Source organism: Tachysurus fulvidraco, chromosome 2 (genome assembly GCF_022655615.1).
Source record: "Tachysurus fulvidraco isolate hzauxx_2018 chromosome 2, HZAU_PFXX_2.0, whole genome shotgun sequence".
In the NCBI taxonomy this organism is placed as follows: domain Eukaryota; kingdom Metazoa; phylum Chordata; class Actinopteri; order Siluriformes; family Bagridae; genus Tachysurus; species Tachysurus fulvidraco.
Window position 1 is genome coordinate 40,871,504 of NC_062519.1, and position 23,494 is coordinate 40,894,997.

Genomic DNA, 23,494 nt, shown 5'->3' on the forward strand with positions numbered 1-23,494 from the left:
CGTGTTAAACTTGCTCGATTTGTTTGTTTGTTTGTTTGTTTGTTTACTCTGACACCAGCTCTGTGAATCAGAATTAGTGACTCGTTATTGTATCTGTGTCCCCTCTTGGTTGTGTGTTGAGACGTTTGGAACTCTGGGGTTTTGTTTAATTGTGTACGCTTTTGTTTGTATATCTAATCTAATGTAATCTAATGTAATCTAATGTAATCTAATCTAATGTAATCTAATGTAATGTAATCTAATGTAATGTAATCTAATCTAATGTAATCTAATCTAATGTAATCTAATGTAATGTAATCTAATCTAATGTAATCTAATGTAATGTAATGTAATCTAATCTAATCTAATGTAATCTAATGTAATGTAATGTAATCTAATCTAATGTAATCTAATGTAATGTAATCTAATGTAATCTTATGTAATGTAATGTAATGTAATCTAATCTAATGTAATCTAATCTAATGTAATCTAATGTAATCTAATCTAATGTAATCTAATGTAATGTAATGTAATCTAATGTAATCTAATCTAATGTAATCTAATGTAATGTAATGTAATGTAATGTAATCTAATGTAATCTAATGTAATCTAATCTAATGTAATGTAATGTAATCTAATCTAATGTAATCTAATGTAATCTAATCTAATGTAATCTAATGTAATGTAATCTAATGTAATCTAATGTAATCTAATGTAATCTAATCTAATGTAATCTAATGTAATGTAATCTAATGTAATCTAATGTAATGTAATCTAATGTAATGTAATCTAATGTAATCTAATGTAATCTAATGTAATGTAATCTAATGTAATCTAATGTAATCTAATCTAATGTAATCTAATGTAATGTAATCTAATGTAATGTAATCTAATGTAATCTAATGTAATCTAATGTAATCTAATGTAATGTAATCTAATGTAATCTAATGTAATGTAATGTAATATATACATAAAAACTTTACATATATTATTTACTACTTGTGTGTCCGCTTTCTTTCTTTCTTTCTTTCTTTCTTTCTTTCTTTCTTTATTATTTATTTAGTCATTTTGATTCATGAATATAATATTATTTATTTATTTTCTTTCTTTATTTATTTATTTATTTATTTATTAAGTATTTGATTAATCTATATCAATCTCTTTATTATTATTTATTTCTTTATTTATTTATTTATTTCTTATTGTATGTTGCTTATCTTTATCTTTCTTTATTTATTTCTATTTATTTCTTTATGTCTTTATTATCTTTATTCTATTTATTTCAGTATTTTGCATTATATATCCATTCTATGTCTTTCTTTCTTTCTTTCTTTCTTTCTTTCTTTCTTTCTTTCTTTCTTTCTTTCTTTCTTTCTTTCTTTCTTTCAGTATTTTGCTTCCTTCTATCCCTTTCTTTCTTTCTTTCTTTCTTTCTTTCTTTCTTTCTTTCTTTCTTTCTTTCTTTCTTGTCACTTTTTTGTCCACAAACGCTGTATGCCGGTGGTGTAATAAAAATAACACCGTGTCTCAATCAGGAGCGTGTGATTAGTGACCCCTGTGTGTGTTAAAAAGAGAATCTAGATTAGATCTACGGTACGCGTTCTCCGGGACGTGCGGCGCGTCGGCGCTCGAAGGAACAGACGACGATAAAAAAGATGGTTCCAATTAAACTCTCAAACCATCAACACAAATACTGCTTATTTATTCTGAAACCATTACTCAAGGAAGGAAGCGTGTGAGAGAGAGAGAGAGAGAGAGAGAGAGAGAGAGAGAGAGAGAGAGAGAGAGAGAGAGAGAGAGAGAGAGAGAGAGAGAGAGAGGGAGAGAAGGAGGGAGAGAGAGGAAGTACAGCAATTTCCCATCACGCTCGAGGGAACAATCATTATTTATGGCCATGCGAGTGATTCTGATGTACAATTAACCACTACCTGCTTATGAGCTGTCATTAAGAACGGCCTGTCTTGACTGTGCTTTGCTTACTTTAAGTGTTTTCTAATTATGATATACGCAGCCGCTCGCCGCCGGACCCGGGCGGCTTTGTGAAGATAAGATAGAGCTGCTTCGCTCCGTGTGAAGCCTCCTACGCCGCCGTATTCATCACCAGGCCACATCATTGCGCTTAATGAAAAGAGCACGCAGCCCTCGATGACAAAGTGACGGATGTGCGATTAGTCGGATGAGGGACGGGCGATGTACCGTGGACGGTCTGGAGCCAGGAAAGGGTTCGGCGACAACCCATGTGTTTGTGTGTGTGTGTGTGTGTGTGTGTGTGTGTGTATTGGAGGGGGTGTGCGTAATAAATTAGCCCTTTCTTCCCTTCCCTCCTCTTCCCTCGTGCTCATCTGCCCTCTCTGATCAATCAGGGCCTTTTATAAACTCATGATCATTAAGCATCTTGTAGGACCTGAGATGGGTAAAAAAAAAGAGAACAAGAACAAGACCCATCCATCAGAGAGTTTCATTAATAACTGCCGGGGCTTTAAGGTTTTTCTCTCTCTCTCTCGCCCTCCGGTCCACACTCTGTTTAGGACGCATTAAATAGAATGCAATTGAGCGAACGCTCCAGAACAGAGCAGAGCAACATTAGAGTAAATGTGCACCGCATGAGCAAGCTGCATTTCCATTAAATTTTACACACTGGCTTTTATATACTTATTGCTTATCACTGCTATAATTTATGTTACAGCATTAGGAAAAATTGCGGTTCATTTAGACGTACAACATCGTTTCCATTTTGGTTTTGTTTTTTTTTCCAAACAGAGCAAAAAAAAAAAAAAAAAACTCAGCAAACTTCTTATAACTTTACTACTGGCTCTGCGTCAGACGGCGGTGTGATAAATTAATAGCGTTTTTATTATTTTATGGTGTCATTAAATTTTTACTGATCACTCCATCACTGAAGAGCAATAAAGGATGTGCAGAGTCCTGGGACGGTGTTGTCCATGAGGATAGCCAGAGTCCTAGCCGAAGGTCTGCAAGCGGTATGAGTGATGCTGTAAAGGATATTTATAGTGTGTGTGTGTGTGTGTGTGTGTGTTTTATACTACATCAGAACAAAGACAGGAAGTTCATCCAAAAACACCACCAACAACAAAATATAAAGTAAGAAAGGGACGAGAAAAGGGCAAAGAAAGACGGAACAGAAGCAGAGAGAGAGAAACAAGAAAGAAAAGGAGAAAGAAAAGACGTCGTGGTTCGGCTCAGCGCCCCTCCCGTCTTAACCGCAACCTCTCTGGCACATGGCTGGCGTTTTCCCATTTTTCCCTCAAACGCGCTCTTCTTGCATCGCTTCCACCCCACATCTAAAATTGTAGCCTCATGGAAAAAAGTGGAAAAAAAGTCACCCACAATAATCTTTACTCCTTCCCTCTCCTCTCCTCTCCTCTCCTCTCCTCTCCTTCCCTCTCCTCTTCTTTCCTCCCCTCCTGTCCTCCTTAACATTCTGTTTTTTTGCAGTAAAACGGTGGCACGATGAAATAATAGGCAGCTGGAAGTTGGGGAACATCTGGAAAGGGGCCAGGAGCACCGTGTCATCGCTGTAGCGAGAGCTTTAATCAGGTTGGCCGCAGAACATGTGCCGGAGGAGTCGTGTTGTGCCGGTGGCTCGCCTCTACTTATAAACTTGATGCTTTTCTCCGGTATAAATAGACCTGGATCAGGACATATGGCCTGCTTTTTTTTCCCAGCCAGATGCAAACATGAGCACACAATCTCAGTCCTTATCTTGTCTTGTCCCGGTGTCTACTGTATATATTCACGCACACCGTCCACGCTCCTCTCCTTGTAACGCCAGGTTCGGGTGAGTTTCATTAAAAAGCACGAGCTCTACAGGTGCAGAGTTAATCGTTTAGTTTTATTCTTTATTCCCAGGTGCACGAGGTTAATACCTGACATTCTGCGCACACACACACACACACACACACACACACACAAGGAAAGTGCTTGATAGCTCGACGCAAATCTGTTCACGTCGTGTCCCTGGCTCGGTGCTGAAAGCAGAGAATGCGCAGGTTATTGCCTCCACGAGCGAAGCCCCGGATAATGGACGGCTTTGTAAGGTCGGTGGTGAAGGAGTGCCGAGGGAACGCATGCGGCAAGTTGTAGCTTTCAGCTTCCTTGAAAGCTTGCGGTGGTCCTACAGCGTCTAACGTTTTAGCCTCTCATCTGTTTTCCATCGTCGCGTAACCAATCATAGGGTTATTTATAACTGCCGGCTTCCCAGTAGTCGCTGCTTCTCCATTTCATCTAGCCATAAGCACATGCGCTCGCTTGTGTGGTGAGCTTTCATGCGGTCTCTCCGTCTTTATGCACAAAAGCAGGCCTTCAATCCTCCAGCAAAGTTTTTTCAGCATCCAGTTTTATCCCGCTGCCTGCAAGAGAATCGGAGCGGAGCTGCTCGAGCTCTAATCAAGCGGCAAAACTGCAGCAGCACGTCAGAGAACGGCAGAAAACCCCAGCGTGGCTCCGCGCCAACACCGGCTTTCACTATTCGACTTGTTTCCTATTTGGAGCAGCAGATTTCTTTGCCATACCATAATTGTGCATGAGCTTGACAACTTTGTCTCGTTTATTGAGCAAAAAAACCTCTCTAGCTTCACCCACAACATCTGACCTTTCAACTTCCACGGGGAAACGATCCGTTTTATTTCTCACCCATCCCATTATAGGGACTCGGTCTCCGGGCTTTTCATTGTGTGCTGCGCTGAGATCATTTGTTTTGCCTTTTTTTTATGAGCTCTGAGCTCTAAATGACCCTGAACTGTTCACTGAGTCCTCAAGGATCTGTTAAGAGCGACCTCGTTTTCTCTTTCCTTATCACACAGACTATTTACAACAATGGAGCGATTCCAGAAGAGGCCACATGATCAGGAATACAGATACGGAAGGGAACCTTTTACACCCATTAATCCAGGTTTGGTCCCAATATGGAGGTGTATAAAGGAGCCAGTGTGGCATGTTGTGGTCAGATCTGTAGCACAGGGCCTTGTTACAGTAGGTTATTGAACAGAAGCTAAATCTCAGTAAAGACAAAAAAAAAAAAAAAAAAAAAAAAACGGTCCCACGCCGGCGACGTTCCAGCTCCGACACATGTCTTTGTTTAAAAGGACATCTATTTTTAATCTCTGGAATATTCGGACATGCACACCGCACACGGTTCCCAGGATGAAGAAAGTCCAGGACTTTCTGTGATTTGAGTGCAGAATAAACCCGGTGAGACTGCAGTACAGTCCTTGAAGGGTAAAATCTACAAACTGTTTATTTTTTGCACTTCTGATCTAACAGCTTTAACGTGACAATGCTCGACAAAGGCACCTGCTGCCAATGGGTTTAAATATAATCACATTTTTGGAAATTTTGGACGGCCGACTCCATGTATAGCGCGATTTACTTATGTGGCAAAAAAAAAAAAAAAAAAAAAACTCCATGACTGGCAATTTCCAACAGCAGAAAAAGGAGCAGAAAATTGGTTCCAGGGCTGCCGAGTAGAGAAGATTACACTTTCTGGCCTTTGTGAGTGCCGTCCTGAATAGACCTCCACATGTACACAGAGGGAAATGCAGCACACATTGGCTTCAATTCCAAAAGGTAGCTGGAGAAGATTTTGAGGAGATCCATTTTTTTTTGACTGTTCAAGGGCCCTCTGCACTGGAAAAAGAAGGACAGTGAATGTTCCAGCTCATCAATAATGCAGAGGAGAGGATCTGCAAGGGGCTGGAAGCTGCAGACGCTCAATAGGTTAATACACTGGCCTTTCACCTTTCTGATTACGGTTTGGAAAACGTCAGCAGACGAATACATTCGAGTTCCGCAGGATCTGCTGTCCTGTATAGTGGCATCGACTGTCAGATACGGCTTCATTAGCAATGGAAATAACAAACTTTCAAATCCGAGGCTGACGAGGATTTAAGACTTCGCTGTACGGAAACCGGAAGACGTTCCGCTCGAGATGGGAATCGACGACGACGACGACGACGACAACGGAAAAAAAAAATCTCTGATAAAAGCATGATAAATAATAGAGCGACCTAACTGCTCTCGTCAGACGATACTCCGTTTTAATAAATATTTGAGAAAACATAAATCATCAGAGTGTTCATAAAAGCTTTTCTTCCTTTTCCTTTGGCGGGGAAAAAAAAAGGGATGAACAAAATAAAAGAAAAAAAGAAAAGAAAAAAAAAACGAGTAAGGTTTGCTAAAGCATGAATATTTCAGATAAGCACCTTGAGGACGAGAGAAAGGTAAAAGCTAGTGCAAAGGACAGAGAGAAAGTAAGAGAGAGAGAGAGATAGAGAGAGGGAGCGAGAGGCAGACGGAGAGAGAGAGAGAGAGAGAGAGAGAAGGATGACCGATGAAAAAAGAAAACGTGGTCAGTGAAGACAGAGAGAGAAGGAGACAGAAGGAGAGAGAGGGATGAAGCCCATCCTTATTGTGCTCCTCGGACACACTTTGTATTAAAAGATGAATTGATCCATTTGTAAGCAGCACTTAGCCCCACTCTCTGGCTCGGTCGTTACACCGGGATAAATCAATATTTAATATCCCCCTCCAACAGCCCCAGTAGATGATTTTAACCTCTCCTTAATCCCATTTTACCCCACCTTTCCAGAACCATCCGGCCGAGCTTTCACCATGATAAACTTCCAAACAGTCGACTAGGAGGCAGCTATTAAAGCAGCATGCAGTATTTATGTCAGGTAGGATACAGAGCTGAAATATTCATATTCTGAAACTGAGCAAAGAAACGGCTTTTAACCAGAAGCCCAGAAAGCGACGTGAGACCCGAACGCCTGCTGATGACGCCTTCTTTATCGCGTCCCAAACAGCAGCTCGTATAAGTATCACGTATCAGTTTGTTCTGTTCTAACATCATCTGGGTTTGTTTCGTTGTCACATGCCTTTGTTTTTGGTTCTAGTCCCTAAGACATGCATTTTGGTTCTCGCTATTTGTTACATGCATCTTGGTTCTAGTCCATAAGACATGCCTTTTGGTTCTAGCCCCTAAGACATGCCTTTTGGTTTTAGCCTTTGTTACATGTCTTTTGGTTTTAGCCCCCAAGACATGCCTTTTGGTTTTAGCCCCTAAGACATGCCTTTTGGTTCTAGCTCCTAAGACATGCCTTTTGGTTTTAGCCCTTTGTTACATGTCTTTTGGTTTTAGCCCCTAAGACATGCCTTTTGGTTTTAGCCCTTTGTTACATGTCTTTTGGTTTTAGCCCCTAAGACATGTGTTTTGGTTCTAGTCCCTAAAACATGCCTTTTGGTTTTAGCCCTTTGTTACTTGTCTTTTGGTTCTAACCCCTAAGACATGCATTTTGATTCTAGCCCCTAAAACATGTGTCTTGGTTCTAACCCCTAAGACATGCATTTTGATTCTAGCCCCTAAAACATGTGTCTTGGTTCTATCCCCTAAGACATGTGTTTGGTTCTAGACCCTAACACATGTGATTTGGTTCTAGCCCTTTGTTACATGTCTTTTGGTTCTAGCCCCTAAGACATGCCTTTTGGTTCTAGCCCCTAAAACATGTGTCTTGGTTCTATCCCCTAAGACATGTGTTTTGGTTCTAGCCCCTAAGACATGCATTATGATTCTAGCCCCTAAAACATGTGTCTTGGTTCTATCCCCTAAGACATGTGTTTTGGTTCTAGCCCCTAAAACATGCTTTTTGGCTTTAGCCCTTTGTTACATGTCTTTTGGTTCTAGCCCCTAAGACATGCATTTTGATTCTAGCCCCTAAAACATGTACTGTATTTTGGTTCTATCTCCTAAGAAATGCGTTTTGGTTCTAGCCCTTAAGACAAGCGTTTTGGTTCTGGCCCCTAAGAAATGCATTTTGGTTCTATACCCTAAGACATGCATTTTGGTTCTACTCCCTAAGACATGCGCTTTGGTTCTAGCCCCTAAGACATGCATTTTGTTCTAGCCCCTGAAACATGTGTTTTGGTTCTAGCCTCTAAGACATGCGTTTTGGTTTTAGCCCCTAAGACATGCGTTTTGGTTCTAGCCCCTAAGACATGCATTTTGTTCTAGGCCCTAAGACATGCGTTTTGGTTCTAGCCCCTAAGACATGCATTTTGGTTCTAGCCCCTAAGAAATGCGTTTTGGTTCTATCCCATAAGACATGTGTTTTGGTTCTACTCCCTAAGACATGCGTTTTGGTTCTAGCCCCTAAGACATGCATTTTGGTTCTAGCCCCTAAGACATGCATTTTGTTCTAGCCCCTAAGACATGTGTTTTGGTTCTAGCCCCTAAGACATGCATTTTGGTTCTAGCCCCTAAGACATGCGTTTTGGTTCTAGCCCCTAAGACATGCCTTTTGGTTCTAGCCCCTAAAACATGTGTCTTGGTTCTATCCCCTAAGACATGCATTATGATTCTAGCCCCTAAAACATGTGTCTTGGTTCTATCCCCTAAGACATGTGTTTTGGTTCTAGCCCCTAAAACATGCCTTTTGGTTTTAGCCCTTTGTTACATGTCTTTTGGTTCTAGCCCCTAAGACATGCGTTTTGATTCTGGCCCCTAAGAAATGCGTTTTGGTTCTATCCCATAAGACATGTGTTTTGGTTCTACTCCCTAAGACATGCGTTTTGGTTCTAGCCCCTAAGACATGCATTTTGGTTCTAGCCCCTAAGACATGCATTTTGTTCTAGCCCCTAAGACATGTGTTTTGGTTCTAGCCCCTAAGACATGCATTTTGGTTTTAGCCCCTAAGACATGCGTTTTGGTTCTAGCCCCTAAGACATGCGTTTTGGTTCTAGCCCCTAAGACATGTGTTTTGTTCTAGCCCTGTCTCCCTGTTGTTCTGTCATTGGTGTCTAATTCTCGTGTTTCTTTATATTGTGGATTATGATTATTGTTGATAGTTGCACAGTTCTAGATGTGAGATTTGTGTTTCCTCGTCCCCTTTGCATGCCTTGCTGTCATGTATTATCCCAGTTTATTACTGCCAGCTTGTGCTTTAATCCATGCTGATTTTCTTCAGGCCCATCAGCGCACATAGACTTAATCGTGGTTATACATCATGAACCTACACAAAAATTACGCAGTAATATTGAAAGAAAGAAAAAAATCAATATAATCTGCAAAATTATTTACAAATGATTCCTGCATGTTGCAACCAGATGCCATCAGAAGTCCCATAATTAGTTAAATGGAGTTCATCTGTGGGCAATTACAGAGTCAGAGATGTGATCGCAATATAAAGCCCCGGGAGTTTGTTAGAGAACGTAGCTAAACAAACAGTATCATGAAGCCCAATGAGTCTTTTTCAACAGTGGTTAAATCTGTAACTCAACTGGCACAAGCGCAGCCTGGAGGAGGCCATGCGTTAAAGAGGGGATTATTCACAGAGTCAACACTGAATATACGGAAAAGGTCAAAAGAGTTGAATACTTATGCAGGCTGCTTCTGTACGTACACCATATACATACATACAGTACACACACACATATATATATAATGATGCGGATGAGCGATGAAGCGGATGTCGTTGCATATGAAACGGAAGTCTTTGTAGGACAAAATGAAAACGTGAAGGAGCCACAAACATCCCGTCAGGTTTGAGCTTCAAGCTGGAGCGCTATTTATATTATCAGATGTAGACAGACTTCGGGCTTCAGAAGAAAATTCCAAAAGAGCCGATGCCATTTTCTCTTATTGGCTGTCGGCGTAAAACGCGTCATAAAACAATCTGCAGAAATGACGACTTCAAATCGTACGCAGGTGAGTCTTCTTCGCTGTGTACGGTTACCTATGGAAACTAATTACCGTTTATTGTCACCTGCTTTTTAGAAAGCCGAAAGCTGCCAAAGAGTGTCCTAGAATTACCTTGCCCTTACATCAAAGTTCTCCGTGTGAAAGCACATCAAATCTAACTGCTACCTTAATGTCTTTTTTCTGTAGCACAGAGGCCTAAAAGATGACTTCAGGGCAGGGAACAGAGGTGAGGAGTGACGAGTCAGCCGCCTTCTCCACCGCTTAGAAAAACACCCAGCACTCCTAAGCTCGGCACACAAACAAGCAGACGAATGCATGCGGAATATAGCTTGGAAAACAAAAGTCAAACCCGGACAAAAGAGCAGCAGAAAAAATAAAGCGCCAAGCTCTACCTGCCCGGAACAATACAGACAGGTGTGTACTGCCTGTTGACAAGCGCACCTTTTCAGCTATTGTTTAAAGAGCGCAGCGTTCATGTCATGTCACAGCATATTCCTCAGCTTGGCTGACCATGAGCTAACCCCAAGCTTCACTAGGCAGGGTGAATAACTCACGACTGAGGAAGGTAAAAAGAACGGGAAAAAGACGCAGGTAGAGGCTACGCACTCGCATACCATATCCACCTCCAACAAAAGACCTGGAAGAATAACAAGCTTAAGAGCTAGCCCAGAAATAACACCCCTCATGATGCTGTCCGTATATACCCTGGGCATTGTGTTTGAGAAAGAAAGATTTGCTCTCTTCTGCCAGGGGCAATAAAGAAGAAAGTTGCTGGAGAAAAAAAAAAACACCAACAATGGAGTAAATAGTATTCTTAATCCTGGGAATTCGCTAAGAGCTCCAGGGAGACTTTTTGTATTTTTTTGTATTAGCTGGGCTTCAAATTGGAGGCTTAGGGTTAGATATTTTACAGTCATGCCCAGCTTTGAGGACACACTTTAGCCTCTGCTTAGTGTCACATTACAAAGTCTTTCAAAGTTGTATCTCTTCATATTTTTTTACATATACATTGACCTACTTTAGAGTGTTAGTTGAAAGTAATTAGGCACTAAAACATCTAAAATATTAACGACGCTCCACTCCCAGATACCGCCTGCTTACTGCAGCCAACTGGCAACATGGCATCAATCAAATGGGAGCAAGCAGGGATTTTTCTAACTCTCGATTGACTCATTGATTGAAGATATTTTTAAAAGGAGTCCCTTGGAGTCATCGTACAAAGCGGGACTGTTCGACACCAGGGGTCCGTTGCCTTTAATTGGGCCGGGACTTCACGCTTTGGACCTGCTCACGGGGCAGTGCTGCAGGATCCGAAATGTCCCTCGATGCAAATAGACATACACACAGGCACACTGTAGGCCATGCCAGTGTCAATAAGACACACCATTGACCATGCCAATGACATGTCAATCACCAACCATGAGGTCTCATGGACCCACATCAGACAAGACTTTTTTATATATTTTTATTTTTAAATCTTTTAAAGTAGATCATCTTAATAAGACAGAAATGCCATCACTTCATATCTACAGTATCTTCTAAGAACTGCTCCTGTAAACATAAAGAGTGCTGATCCCAGGACAGTCCTGATAATCACGCTAGTATCTTCTGTTCCTCAGAAGAGAGTGGGTTCCCTTTCGAGACTGGTTCCTATCAAGGTTTCTTTTCTACATCTAAAAAAAGGAGCTGTTATATACTGTAGATACTGTTATTTCTCAAGAACATTAGCCAGGCCACGCCCACAGGCCACGACAGTAGCATTCCCAGTACACCCCCAAGAGACAAACGAAAGTGGCACATGCGACTTGAATGAAGGATATCTGGCCACTTCTTAAACAAGAAATGGTACAACGAGTAGGAGTGAGACAAGGTACTGTTTGCTCACCTTGTCAGCTCTGCAGTTGTTAAGACCGAGGCCTGAGAGAGCCGAGAGTTTAGCCTCCATGCCCTGTTGGTGATGCTGCAGCTGTTCACGTTGGATCTGCTCCCTCATTTTCCTCGCCTCCTGGATGGCCTTCATTACAGCATCCTGGTCTCCAAATAGTGCCGTGGAGTTCAGGTTAGACAAGATATCTGCAAGGGTGTCAAAACGTGTAAATACACGAAGTTACGCACCAGGAACGGCACTAGACTGAAAGCCCATTAAGTAAAAATGACAATTTGGGAGGTCTGATTATCAACGCTTCATGTGTAGGGGGAAAAAATAAGGCAGCAATCTTGGCGTGTGATGCCTTTCTGTAATTAGTAGATCAAAGTGAGGTGAGGCTGGGTTAGGCAGTTAAAACTCGGAAATAGAACAGAAAACAAACGGCAAGTCTGTGTTTAAAGACTCGGTCCATGGAAAGAAGGGAAATGAATCTAGACAACTAGTATGGTCTCACTTTAATGAAAGACTGTTTTTAGCAAAAGTCAGTTGTAAAATCTGTAAAAGAAAAGAAAAAAAGGCTTAATATGAGAGGTGAACCGAGAGCTTTGAAACAACTAATCGTCAGCGGCAGCGTCCGTTACTCGGGATGGCTGTAATGCCGAGGTTTGAGGGAGATTAAGGGGATGTGGTTGTGTAAATAGAGCAGTGTGCTCGGGGATGAATGAATTTCAGTTGGGTGTGATATGACAGAAAGGATCACGCTAAGGTAGTGAACTGATGAAGTGGCATAGAAACGGGTTTGTGTTGTCCAAAAAAGTGTTATTCATTCATTCATTCATTCATTTTCCACCACTTATCCGAACTTCTCGGGTCACGGGGAGCCTGTGTCTATCTCAGGCATCATCTGGCATTGAAGCAGGATACAACCTGGACGGAGTGCCAACCCATCACAGGGCACACACACACTCTCATTCACTCACACACACTCACACACTACGGACAATTTTCCAGAGATGCCAATCAACCTACCATGCATGCCTTTGGACCGGGGGAGGAAACCGGAGTACCCGGAGGAAACCCCCGAGGCACGGGGAGAACATGCAAACTCCACACACACAAGGCGGAGACGGGAATCGAACCCCCGACCCTGCAGGTGTGAGGCGAACGTGCTAACCACTAAGCCACCGTGCCCAATAGTGTTATACATTGAAGATTTATTTCAGAGAATTTTGACCCATATTTTCACCTTAATATAGCATATGTTACCTATGTATATTCAGTGCTAATTCTCAGCTGTGATTGGTCAGCAGGTAGTGATGCGTTTCTACAGAGTTTCTATTGGTCAGCTTTAATAATAGTGTTAAGCACTCAGACTTACCGAGGGATGATCCTCGACCCAGACCGAGAGGACTCGGGATTCCTCCACTCTTGGACTGGCTATTGGGACTGTTCTTGCTGCCTGAGAACAGGCTGTGTGTCGGGGACAAGGGGGATTTTACTGGCTCGGCCGTCTTAGGCCGGGCTGAGAGGTTCAAGGGCTGCGTTCCCTCCTCCTGTGAACACAAGAAATGATGCTTAGAACAAACACCATCCAACAAAGAGACATCAAGACAATTAATTAGCCTGACTCCTCCTAAGAGCCAGGCTGAGCATTCATTGCTAGGCTTGGTGCCATGCTGAAGCTCCTCTGAGTCTCATGCCTGGGTTTTGTTCAAGCTAATTAAGTCATGGTGCGATTCTCCAAGGTACACCTTGATTCTCCTTACCTGCGTTTCACCAAAATCTTTCCCTGCTATGCCAGTGATGTTGAAGAGAACTTCTGAGAATGAGGCATGCTAAAAAAAATGGGGGCTCTTATTTGGCAGAGACTGAAACTGTCCAAACAGATGGACCACATAATGAACACTGCCTGGAGCTTCTTGGAAATCTGACTGCCAATTACAGTTTGTCATTCAATTACACATTAAATAGTCAAACAAAACAGATTGCCAGCTAATTAAGCACAGCATATCTGCATATGGGCCTAACAGAGCTAAACACCGCCTGTATAGTTGATCAAAGTCGTAATTACGAAGATTACACGGTTCATGTAACAAGTGTCAGTTAAACAAATGGGGTTGAATGAAGACAAATGTTTTACGTCATGTTTCTGAAATAAAGGATCAGGCTAGCGCCGAGCAGCCCGTGTACCAAAATCCTGTTTAAGCCATCATTAACCGACTCTGCTGAAGAAGATCCCACATTACTTCTCGTATCGCTGATTTATCGCTGGGTCTATTGTGATATTAAACAAAACGCTTCCAAATGTGCATGTGTTTCGAATTACAGCAGCAGAACCGGGAAGCAAAAAAAAAAGGAACGATCTGTACGGCATCCAACGTGTGGAAAAAAATTGTTAAAGAACAAGCAGTCACCAAATCATGACCTCATTAATACAAATCTTTTCTTATCGATTTGTGCTGGATATGTAATTTGCCTTTGATGTGATCCGGTTTTGTTTGGCCCGTACTGCAGGATTGGGGGAATTTTTGCTTTTAAAAAAGGGCTGGCAACTTTTGTGAGGAGAAACCACATGTACCTAAAAATGATTCTCCGGGTGTGCGCAGATCCATAGCAACCCCGTCCACACAGTTCTGCATGGGGGAACGAGAGCCTTGTAAAAGTTAAGCCAGATTGATGGGTTCTGCGGAGAAAGCGGCGACACACTACCAGGCGCTAAGCTAACGCTACCGTAAGACTGCTTTTTACGAGTTGTACATTTTTTTATGTACGCCGCTTCTCTCGATACTAAATGTAAAACTCTGGTCATGGCTCAGATTTTTATGTGCTACATGAAGAAACTTCCAATCTTTAAGTTGTCCTCTTCAACAAGATTCCAAAGGCTGATTTGAGAAGGCAAAAAGGCTCGGGTCAAGCACCACTCCGGGCCACACTTAAATGTGGTCCTCTTCACACTTTCGGAGCCAGACAAGAGACAGTCATTTAAGTTTTTTTTTTTAGTATTTCTGCTTGCTTTATAGATGAGTGCACTGGTGAAAACTCACAGACTACAAAGAAGATAAAAAGAAAGTTATTTACATTTCATGGTTCAGAACCTAACCTGTCGTTTAGGTCATTTTAACAGACTGCTTGATGAAGTATGATCGTGTCATCTTGAAAACAGTGGTCTGGAGTTCGCTTAAGCTGAACCTTTGAGTCGCATCCTGTATCATGTACAGTAGGGCCTTTTTACACCTGGTCACGTCACGTGTTTTCTCTGATCCGATAGCTATCTGATTTGTTAAAACTGTTCCGTTTACATTAGGAAAAAACTTATGACGATTATGCTACAAACAAAACAGCGTTTACTGTTTGCTGCATTATCGCTGGCGGCAGCAGCGCATTTTGAGACCCGACGATACGCCTGGGTGAAAAATCGAAGCCAGCGCTGGTGGGAAAACATATTTGTTTCTGGCGCGATGCACGACTCGTGAGTCACCTGCGAGTGACGTACTTCCGTTTGGGAGGAGTTTAGCGCTGACGTATGTGGCTTGAACAACCACATTCATTTACACCTGTCCAGTTTCATCTGAAACGCGTCCCAGACCACCTCCTGAAGGGGTTTGAACCATCGGATTTATATCTGTCTCCAAAACGTTTCGGAGGGCCTTTAGACCTGGTCTTTTTACCGTCGGATATCTATCGGATTACAGAAAACGTGTGAAGTGACCAGGTGTAAAAACCCCGTAGAGAAGCTATCCAAAGTCAGCACTGCATGCCGAGTAAAGTGATCGGTACAACCTTACATGTTACTTCCTGTTTCAGATTCCTCAGTAGCCACGAAAGTGTTGTTACGGACAGCGGAGGAGGTACGACGCCTCTCTGATATACAAAACCTTTCATAGGACCGGAGAACTGTAATTAGCTCTTCTTTGTTGTGTGATTGCTTGTACTGGGAGAATCACTAAAAAGCTAAACCTCCTGTCAGCGTACGTAGATTAAAACACCATCTCTTATAGAAGAGCGATGCATTGTTGTCAGGTGTTCGTGCACGATGTCATGCCACGCAGAAAAAAACAATGTTCTTTACTGTTTTAGCACTAAAGGAATATCAGAAAAGAAAACAACAACTGCACAAACCTAGCGCTTATCATTTTGCAAGCTCTATGAACAACAGTTATTATGAGGCCATCCCTAAAACAAGCCCAGAATCCCGAGTGTGGTCTCGAGTATTCAAGTGGTTGTATTTAATGCCTTAATGCCTTCTTGCCTTAATGCCTCTCCATATACCTCAAACAGAGCTGATTTGGAGACGTAGACAGAGATAGTACCACTCAAGAGGGTTGTACCTTGATTTGGCCCAGTGGGCTGGAGGACCTCTTCTCACTCTTGGGCCCAGGTGATAGTGGCCCTGCAGAATTAGGTGGCTGGGGCAGTGGCGCCATCTTTGCTCCTGGAGAGAGCTGCATACTGGCCAGCTGGGCTGCGTACAGTTGCTGTGGGGAAGGAAGAAAAACCCACAAGGCGTTAATGTCTCAATACAGCCACCATTCAAAACCCTGTTCTCCCCAAACACTTTGCAGCCATCAAAATGTAGAAACCAGAACCACCATTTTATCGAACATGCAATCGCCCATGTAGCATTACTCAAATTCACTGCCATTCACTTTCCATGACAAATAATATCAAGGGCTTTCATTAAATCAGGAACCCAGACAAAGCAAATTCTTACCACTCTTATTATTTTCCTTGGCTCAGACTCTCAGGCTGGCATGAGCAATGTTTCAGTTTAGGGGATGGGGATGGACTGTTAGAGCTCAGAATGTTTTGTGGTGGGAATGTGCATTTGAGCAGCTTATATTTCAGTTAGACAGATTGTACTGTACGCCGTACGAGTGTGATTTTAAGTTTATTAATTTTTCATTCAGTAAAAAATAAAAAAATGTGGAAGGGGAGAAAACAAACAGCAATGTAGATGTTCATTAATTCATTCATTTTCTACCGCTTATCCGAACATCTCGGGTCACGGGGAGCCTGTGCCTATCTCAGGCGTCATCGGGCATCGAGGCAGGATACACCCTGGACGCAGTGCCAACCCATCGCAGGGCACACACACTCTCATTCACTCACACACACTCACACACTACGGACAATTTTCCAGAGATGCCAATCAACCTACCATGCATGTCTTTGGACCGGGGGAGGAAACCGGAGTACCCGGAAGAAACCCCCGAGGCACGGGGAGAACATGCAAACTCCACACACACAAGGCGGAGGCAGGAATCAAACCCCGACCATGGAGGTGTGAGGCAAACATGCTAACCACTAAGCCACCGTGCCCCCCTGTAGATGTTCAAATGAATTAAATTAAATTCTCGTCTAGCAAGAAAATATGGACAAAAGGGTTCATGCATATCTTGTAGTATTTACAAAAGGCTGTGTATAATTTGGACCTTGTTCCATGCTCCATTGAGAGAAAATCCTGGATGCACTTCTGTTAGCCTAGAGGCTAGTATTGACTAGCGATCAGGTATTTAAATTGGCTTTTGTCTCCACAAGTAAGTAGCAAGGGTCAGACTAAAAAGCCCTAAGACACACCATAGACCTGACACATAAAATGTGCCACTGCTGAGCATAAACCATTCAAGAGCAAGGTAGAGAGAGGCACGTATTGCGTATTAAGTTTCTTTTAGTTTTCACCAGCATCTAAAGGGTTCTGCTGTTCTTTGTGTCATGCAGCCACTTAACATGGAAAAATAGAGCACATATAAGGAGGCATGTCTGCTCTCTCTGCACTCGTTTCCTCTTGTCAGCAAGCTGCATAAGGACTCCATTTGTCTGAATTGGAAAAAAGTGGCATGAGCATTAGCGGCTCGTGCCCCACCTCGGCGAGTCAGACAGAAAAACCCAAGCCTGGACAAAACTCTTTGTGTCCACTGTGTATCAGAAGATATAAACACAAAAAGTTAAACACTTGCACACTAGCGGTACACAAAAGGGGTCATTCTTCTACACGAAAGCTTGAGCAAGTGACAGCACATGGGCACAGGAAATGCCAGGCTGATTAGGTTCACTCTTTGATTGTACAGCCTCATTGAGCCATATAAATAGAACAGCCATGGTGTGTTGAAGTCACAAACACAATCAATGTTCTGCACGAATTCTGAACTGCCTGGGGTTACTGATTTCATGTGCCTAATCTATACCTTGGATAAATGCATGAAAGGAAGGCATCAGTCTGTTGCCAGAAGTGTGGATGTACTGTAGATGCTTCCCATCTTCATCCTCACCACTAGCTCATCACAGACCGGATCCTGATCGAATGGGAAGAATTTACTCCAAAAAATCTGTAAGTGGATTTTTGCTTCAGATGAAATAGATGAGATAGGTTGAGATTAATAATATTAAAGATATTGAGACAGTAAAGGTGAGGCACTGCTGAGACATGCCAGGGCACATCCAGTTTTGGATGAAGGGCAGTAGTAGTTCTGGGGCATGGGGCAGAAGGGGCCGATGGTAATGAGGGTCATGCTGAAAGTCAATGGTCAGACAAGAAATGGGCAGCAGGCAGCCAAGATTGGCCTCCTGCCTCTGATGCACAACACATCCACACCGAAAAAGATCAATTTTACCACCTCCTCAAATATCACTCTACAAATCCCATTTCCTCGGTTATTCTACCATCAGGGCAACAAAAGCAATGAGTCATATTTGAATTTAGCTACAAGAAAATGTGATATAAGGTTTGAATGCATTTTAATGCTATTGTAATGTGAGTCTCACAAATTACGGATGAAAAGTCCCACATTAAGCTTTGTATCTCTATTGAAGGAAGTGATGTTGTCCTGGACATGACTTGGGTACGTAAACCCCCTCGCCCTGAAACGAACTAGTGTCCCATCCGGTGTGTATTCCTGCTTCATTTCCATTATCCTTCCCCCTGACCAGTATGTAGCATTTAATAAATATGAGGTGATGAATAACAGTAGCACTAATAATAAAAAAAACCCACAAAGCTCCTATACGGTATAGCTCGTAAAATAGAGCTCATTGGGAAGCAAGGATCTTTAGAACCAAAAAACCCTTGAGGAAGAATTTGTTTGGTATGAACAGTGCCCCTGACTCATAGTACTGGAATAAGAAGTTGTGGTAACATCCTGCACAATTCAGGACTTAAGGGTTTTGCATTTTAGATATAAGTGGGAGATAAACTGATGCAATTTTATACTTACACTTCTTCCTCCAAAGCAATATTCATTCATTCATTCATTCATTTTCTACCGCTTATCCGAACTTCTCGGGTCACGGGGAGCCTGTGCCTATCTCAGGCGCCATCGGGCATCGAGGCAGGATGCACCCTGGACGGAGTGCCAACCCATCACAGGGCACACACACACTCTCATTCACTCACACACTACGGACAATTTTCCAGAGATGCCAATCAACCTACCATGCATATCTTTGGACCGGGGGAGGAAACCGGAGTACCCGGAGGAAACCCCAGAGGCACGGGGAGAACATCCAATGAAATATATAAAACTTTAAACTTCGGGTAAGCCAGAAATCAACTCTCTGGAACACACCCGTTTTCCACACTTGACCAAACAAACACACTTGAGCCGGTCTTCATTCAAACACAGTTCTGAGGTAGAAACCAAACCTGCAAGGATTGCCCAGAATTGATCATGGGTATAGATTCCACCCAAATGTTTAAGCATCCTCAGACTTCAAATTTCTAACGATCTTAACACCGATGAAAGCACATGGCATTACCATAAATAGAACATTGCCCTGTACCTGTGCACAAAGAAGGAAGGTTCTGCTCTTCGTTCAAGCTCATTCTTTATCAGGAGCTCCTGCACTTCAGTTATACAGCCCTCTGGCTTCTCTTGCAGATCCTGTCATATTTATACATCACAGACAAAAGGCTTGCCAAACTTAAATGGTCATGCAATAATGCTGAGTCATTCCACGGATACAGTCCCGCAGTACAGCACAGAGCTATTACAGCATGTGCTGATTTTGATAGCTTGAGGGAAACAGGATGCTGAGTTTCAGCAAGGCCTGTAGAGAAATATCTCGATCCACACCAGCAACTCCGGTAATACCTTTGTCCACTTGAGCATTAAATGATTCTCTGCTCTACAGCTTACTTAGACAGAGAGCAGGACGTGGGAAATGGAGCTTTTCAATTCACTCATCTCACCTGCTGCAGTTGTTACCACCTCCAGCAACACACACACATTCATGCACACACACCTCTTCTCTTAAGCCCATGGAATGCAAATGGCCAAGGGCTGGCCCAAGGTCAGCCTGTTAGCCTCTGGTAATTAAAAGCAACCCCTCTAGAGAGCAAAGGGGTTAAACGAGCAGCTGCACTCACATTGCTTGCCACAACATTATCCATAGATTACACCCAACTCCACCTACCACCTCCCCAGTCTCATTCGACACTGTTCGACACCTCGACGCACTTCTGTTGCACCAAAAGAAAAAAAAACGCTTTCACGTTGAAACCTCGAAGGGCTGCACTTTAATGTACAGCTTTGTCAACACAGAGGCAAGCAGAAATCAGACTACATCATGCAATCGCAAAGCTGAAGACAGTCTTAGAAACTTCAAGTCCGCAAAAAAGCAAAGCTTATGCAGTTATTAGGAAGTGGATTTACTCCATTTGCTCGTGCACCGAGGGCAACAGAAACAGCAGACTCAAACTGCTTGCTTCTTCAAGCTCTGTGACAGATGTTCTGAGATTTATTAGATTTAGCAAATCATCATGTCATGTTTGAAAATAACAGTCTGTTACGTTTGCCCGGGATTGTCCATCTACAGTAAGGAATAAAACACATCAGGGCTTTGCGGTTGTAGGATAATAATCAGTGATGCAGTTCTTGAAATGAGCACATCTTAAGTCTTTAATTCTTCTTATACGATAGCAATCACGGACTACAATTTTTTATTTCTTAATCGATGCCCGTTTTTTTATTTAAACCGTAGTTAGATGTACAGTAACTCTCAGGCGAATCTATGTGAAAGAGCTGTTACTATGGAAACAATAACGTATTAGAGTGAGTGCAATGGTAGATAAAATCATAGAAAATAAATCGACTCTGCTAAATCTCATATTCTCTTCTGTGTTAGTGAACAGTAGTGAAGGTTATGGCATAAGTTGCCGACGCATGGCAGTGCCAGGGGTAGACCGGCAGGAACACCGCACTCGTTTGCCACAAGGCTTGTTGAGGCTTGGTGCCCAGGGGATGAGGGGGAGGGAGACTCAGGCTGGCCCAGATGTCATGAGGAGAGGCGGCCGTGCTCTGGTGCACTGCGCCAGTGCTTTCCAGTATGGCCCAACATCTGTTTTATCTGCTGGCAACCAACCTGCTCCCACATCTCCCCTCCTGCTCCTGCTTCCTCACCCCTCCACCCTTTTCCCCTCTCTTACATCCCCCTATGCTCCTAATCTCTGCCCTGCTGGGCGACAATGGCCAAACTGTCAGATAGCGCTCAAACACCCATAAGTTAGTTCCTTATTTATGTTTATTTTCTTTTCCTCACTTTACTCCGTTCTTTCTCCTCCCTATCTCTCTCATTCCCTCTGTTTACCCGCATGTCTGTCCATCTGTCCCTCTTTTCAACAAGCCCATCTATCCAGATGCCCATCTTTCCATCCCATTACAGCCTCTGTGCCGGCCTCCCAGTGCCTCTCTGCTTCTGGCTATCTCTCTAGAGTGGAACACACACATCTCTTCTCCTCCTCAATAACCTCAACAGCTGTTCACGCTCATTTCTAGAACTCAAAGTCAACAGTGCTTCACTCGCCGGCCACGGCAGCTGGCCTCGGCTCTCTCTCCCCGCATCCGGAACATGGAGTCATCAACATCTAAACAAAAGATAACACACGGTTTCCTCTTTTCCGCCACTTCCTGTGGAACATGTTAAACTAAAAATTGACCCTGAACAACATCCAAGATTTGTTTGTAAGTAAATTCTTTCACAACAGTTTGGTCAAAGGTTCTTAAAATTACCCATAATGCAGTTCGACTACCTGCCGATAGCGTTCGGTGTGATTCGACACTCTACCTAAAGAGAGTGATGCGTTGGGGCTTAATCCTTTAGGCTGTCTGTGTCTTTAGTCTTCTCATCTGCAGACCTTTCTTAAATTTCCACCATCGATCAGTGCCATCTCGCTCGTCACCTGCTACATCGCCAACTGCAGTAGTGAGCCGAGTTTCTTCCTTCGTACAACTGCACCGGATTCTGCACCTCCGAGTCTGGCATTTTCTCCAGCATCTCCTGTCTCCACCACTTCTACACTAGATTTCTCACTGATACGATGCCGAATGCAGATGAATCAGATGAATCGGATCTACCGGGAACAATCGTAACGTATCAGCTCCTGGTGAAAGGGGTAGTGTTTAGTTTAGACTTTTACTCTAAATGGTTGTACATCGACATCAATGTTTTCTGACTGCATGATATAAAGAACAAAAAGAAGTAGTAGAGGGAAGGATGTCAGCAGACTCACTTGTTCCCTCTTTAATACGCTACAGTACAGGGAGGACACAGATGTTCTGTTTTAATCAGTAATGCTTACTTTAAGGCTGCTTAAACCCAGAAGTCTGCTTTTAATGATAAAACGCAGGCTACTTACGGAAAAAAAAAGAAACAAACAAAGAAAAAAGAGTTGGCTTTGGATTCGTTTGGAACCCGGCGAGTAAACTAGACAAAACAAGGCAGATATCAGCCAGAGAATGGCTTTAAGGAAATTGTTTTTTCACCTCATGCAATTGAAGAAAGGTGATGTTGTGGCCCGGCAAATTAAATGCCAATCCAAAAGAGACAAAAAATAAAATAGAATGCTTTTGTAGAATTAGGATCGTTTCTTTTAGGCCGCTCTACGAGCCGAGCACAATATCCGGCCAGTGGTGAGCGGTGTCAGCGTTAATAAGATAACAGACACGTCGGGATGGAGGCATTGTTTGAAAGCTGGAACGCGGCTCATCCCGAGACCTGAGTGGGCCTTAATGAAGAGAGGCATCCGGCCCGGAGGCACGGCTCCAGCTGTTTTTCTCCGGTGACTTGCAGAGGAACAATCTGTCACAGAAGCATTGAGTGAAATTACTCGCTGTCTAGGGGCACGCACTGACAGTCGCTCGTGTGTGTTTCTGTGTGTGTGTGTGTGTCTGCTTGACCAGTGGAGGGAAGTGCATTGACAAGCCAATTACACCGAGGCCTCCCAGCCGCTTTCATTTCCAAACCAGAGGCCTTTGTTAGATCTTGCTGAGAAAAGACAGGACGAGATGGTAACGTCTGTTATGACACGCTGAAACTACGAGCAACACGAGCCCTGCATTTACTGTACACTCGTTTTCCTGTAGCTCGTCACTTGTAAGTGTGTTGTGACCACTACAGGTTTTAGTCCCTATTATAAATAATGCTTATCTTCTAAAACTGTATTTGCTACATACAGTACACTCAGCACAAGAGGTATCAACAGTCTCTGCTACATGCTTCCCAGCTTCATTACCCTTCGTACCGTCTCTATATGTGTTTAATGACGGCGTATACGAGCGGATCGGGTGGGAACTGAAGTTGTGATCGGGGATGCGGATAAAATCCGGACCACGTGTCGTGTGCCAGAAGATTTTTAGCATCGTATCTATTTCACACAGAAAACTGTGGCTCTGTGTCACACGCTATATATACAGAAATCTGCCACTGAACAGAGTACAACTGTAGCAAAGTTACACACACACACACACACACACACACACACACACACACACACACACACACGGATGCTGGAATTAATTCCTTTCTAATGGGTGTTTTTTTCAGGTTAAATCGAAATCTAGCAAATTGTGCAAAATGATACCTTGCCAGATAGAGGATCAGGGATATTCTGATTAGACAGGCGCAGTGAACCAATAGCGTGACGGGTGGGCGGATCCCCT

The 23,494-nt window shown here is 42.9% G+C and overlaps 1 protein-coding gene across 3 annotated transcripts in view; it reads right to left on the reverse strand.

Annotated features, from left to right (window-relative positions):
* The window catches only part of sox6 (SRY-box transcription factor 6), a 72,269-nt gene that overhangs the window by 22,477 nt on the left and 26,298 nt on the right, over positions 1-23,494 (reverse strand). For all 3 annotated transcript variants that reach the window (XM_047809958.1, XM_047809957.1, XM_047809959.1), the window contains exons 4-6: positions 15,890-16,036; positions 12,940-13,114; positions 11,580-11,767 (exon numbers count right to left, since the gene is read on the reverse strand). In XM_047809958.1, coding sequence (XP_047665914.1) covers positions 11,580-11,767; positions 12,940-13,114; positions 15,890-16,036 — 510 coding nt within the window. The remainder of the gene's footprint in view (positions 1-11,579; positions 11,768-12,939; positions 13,115-15,889; positions 16,037-23,494) is intronic.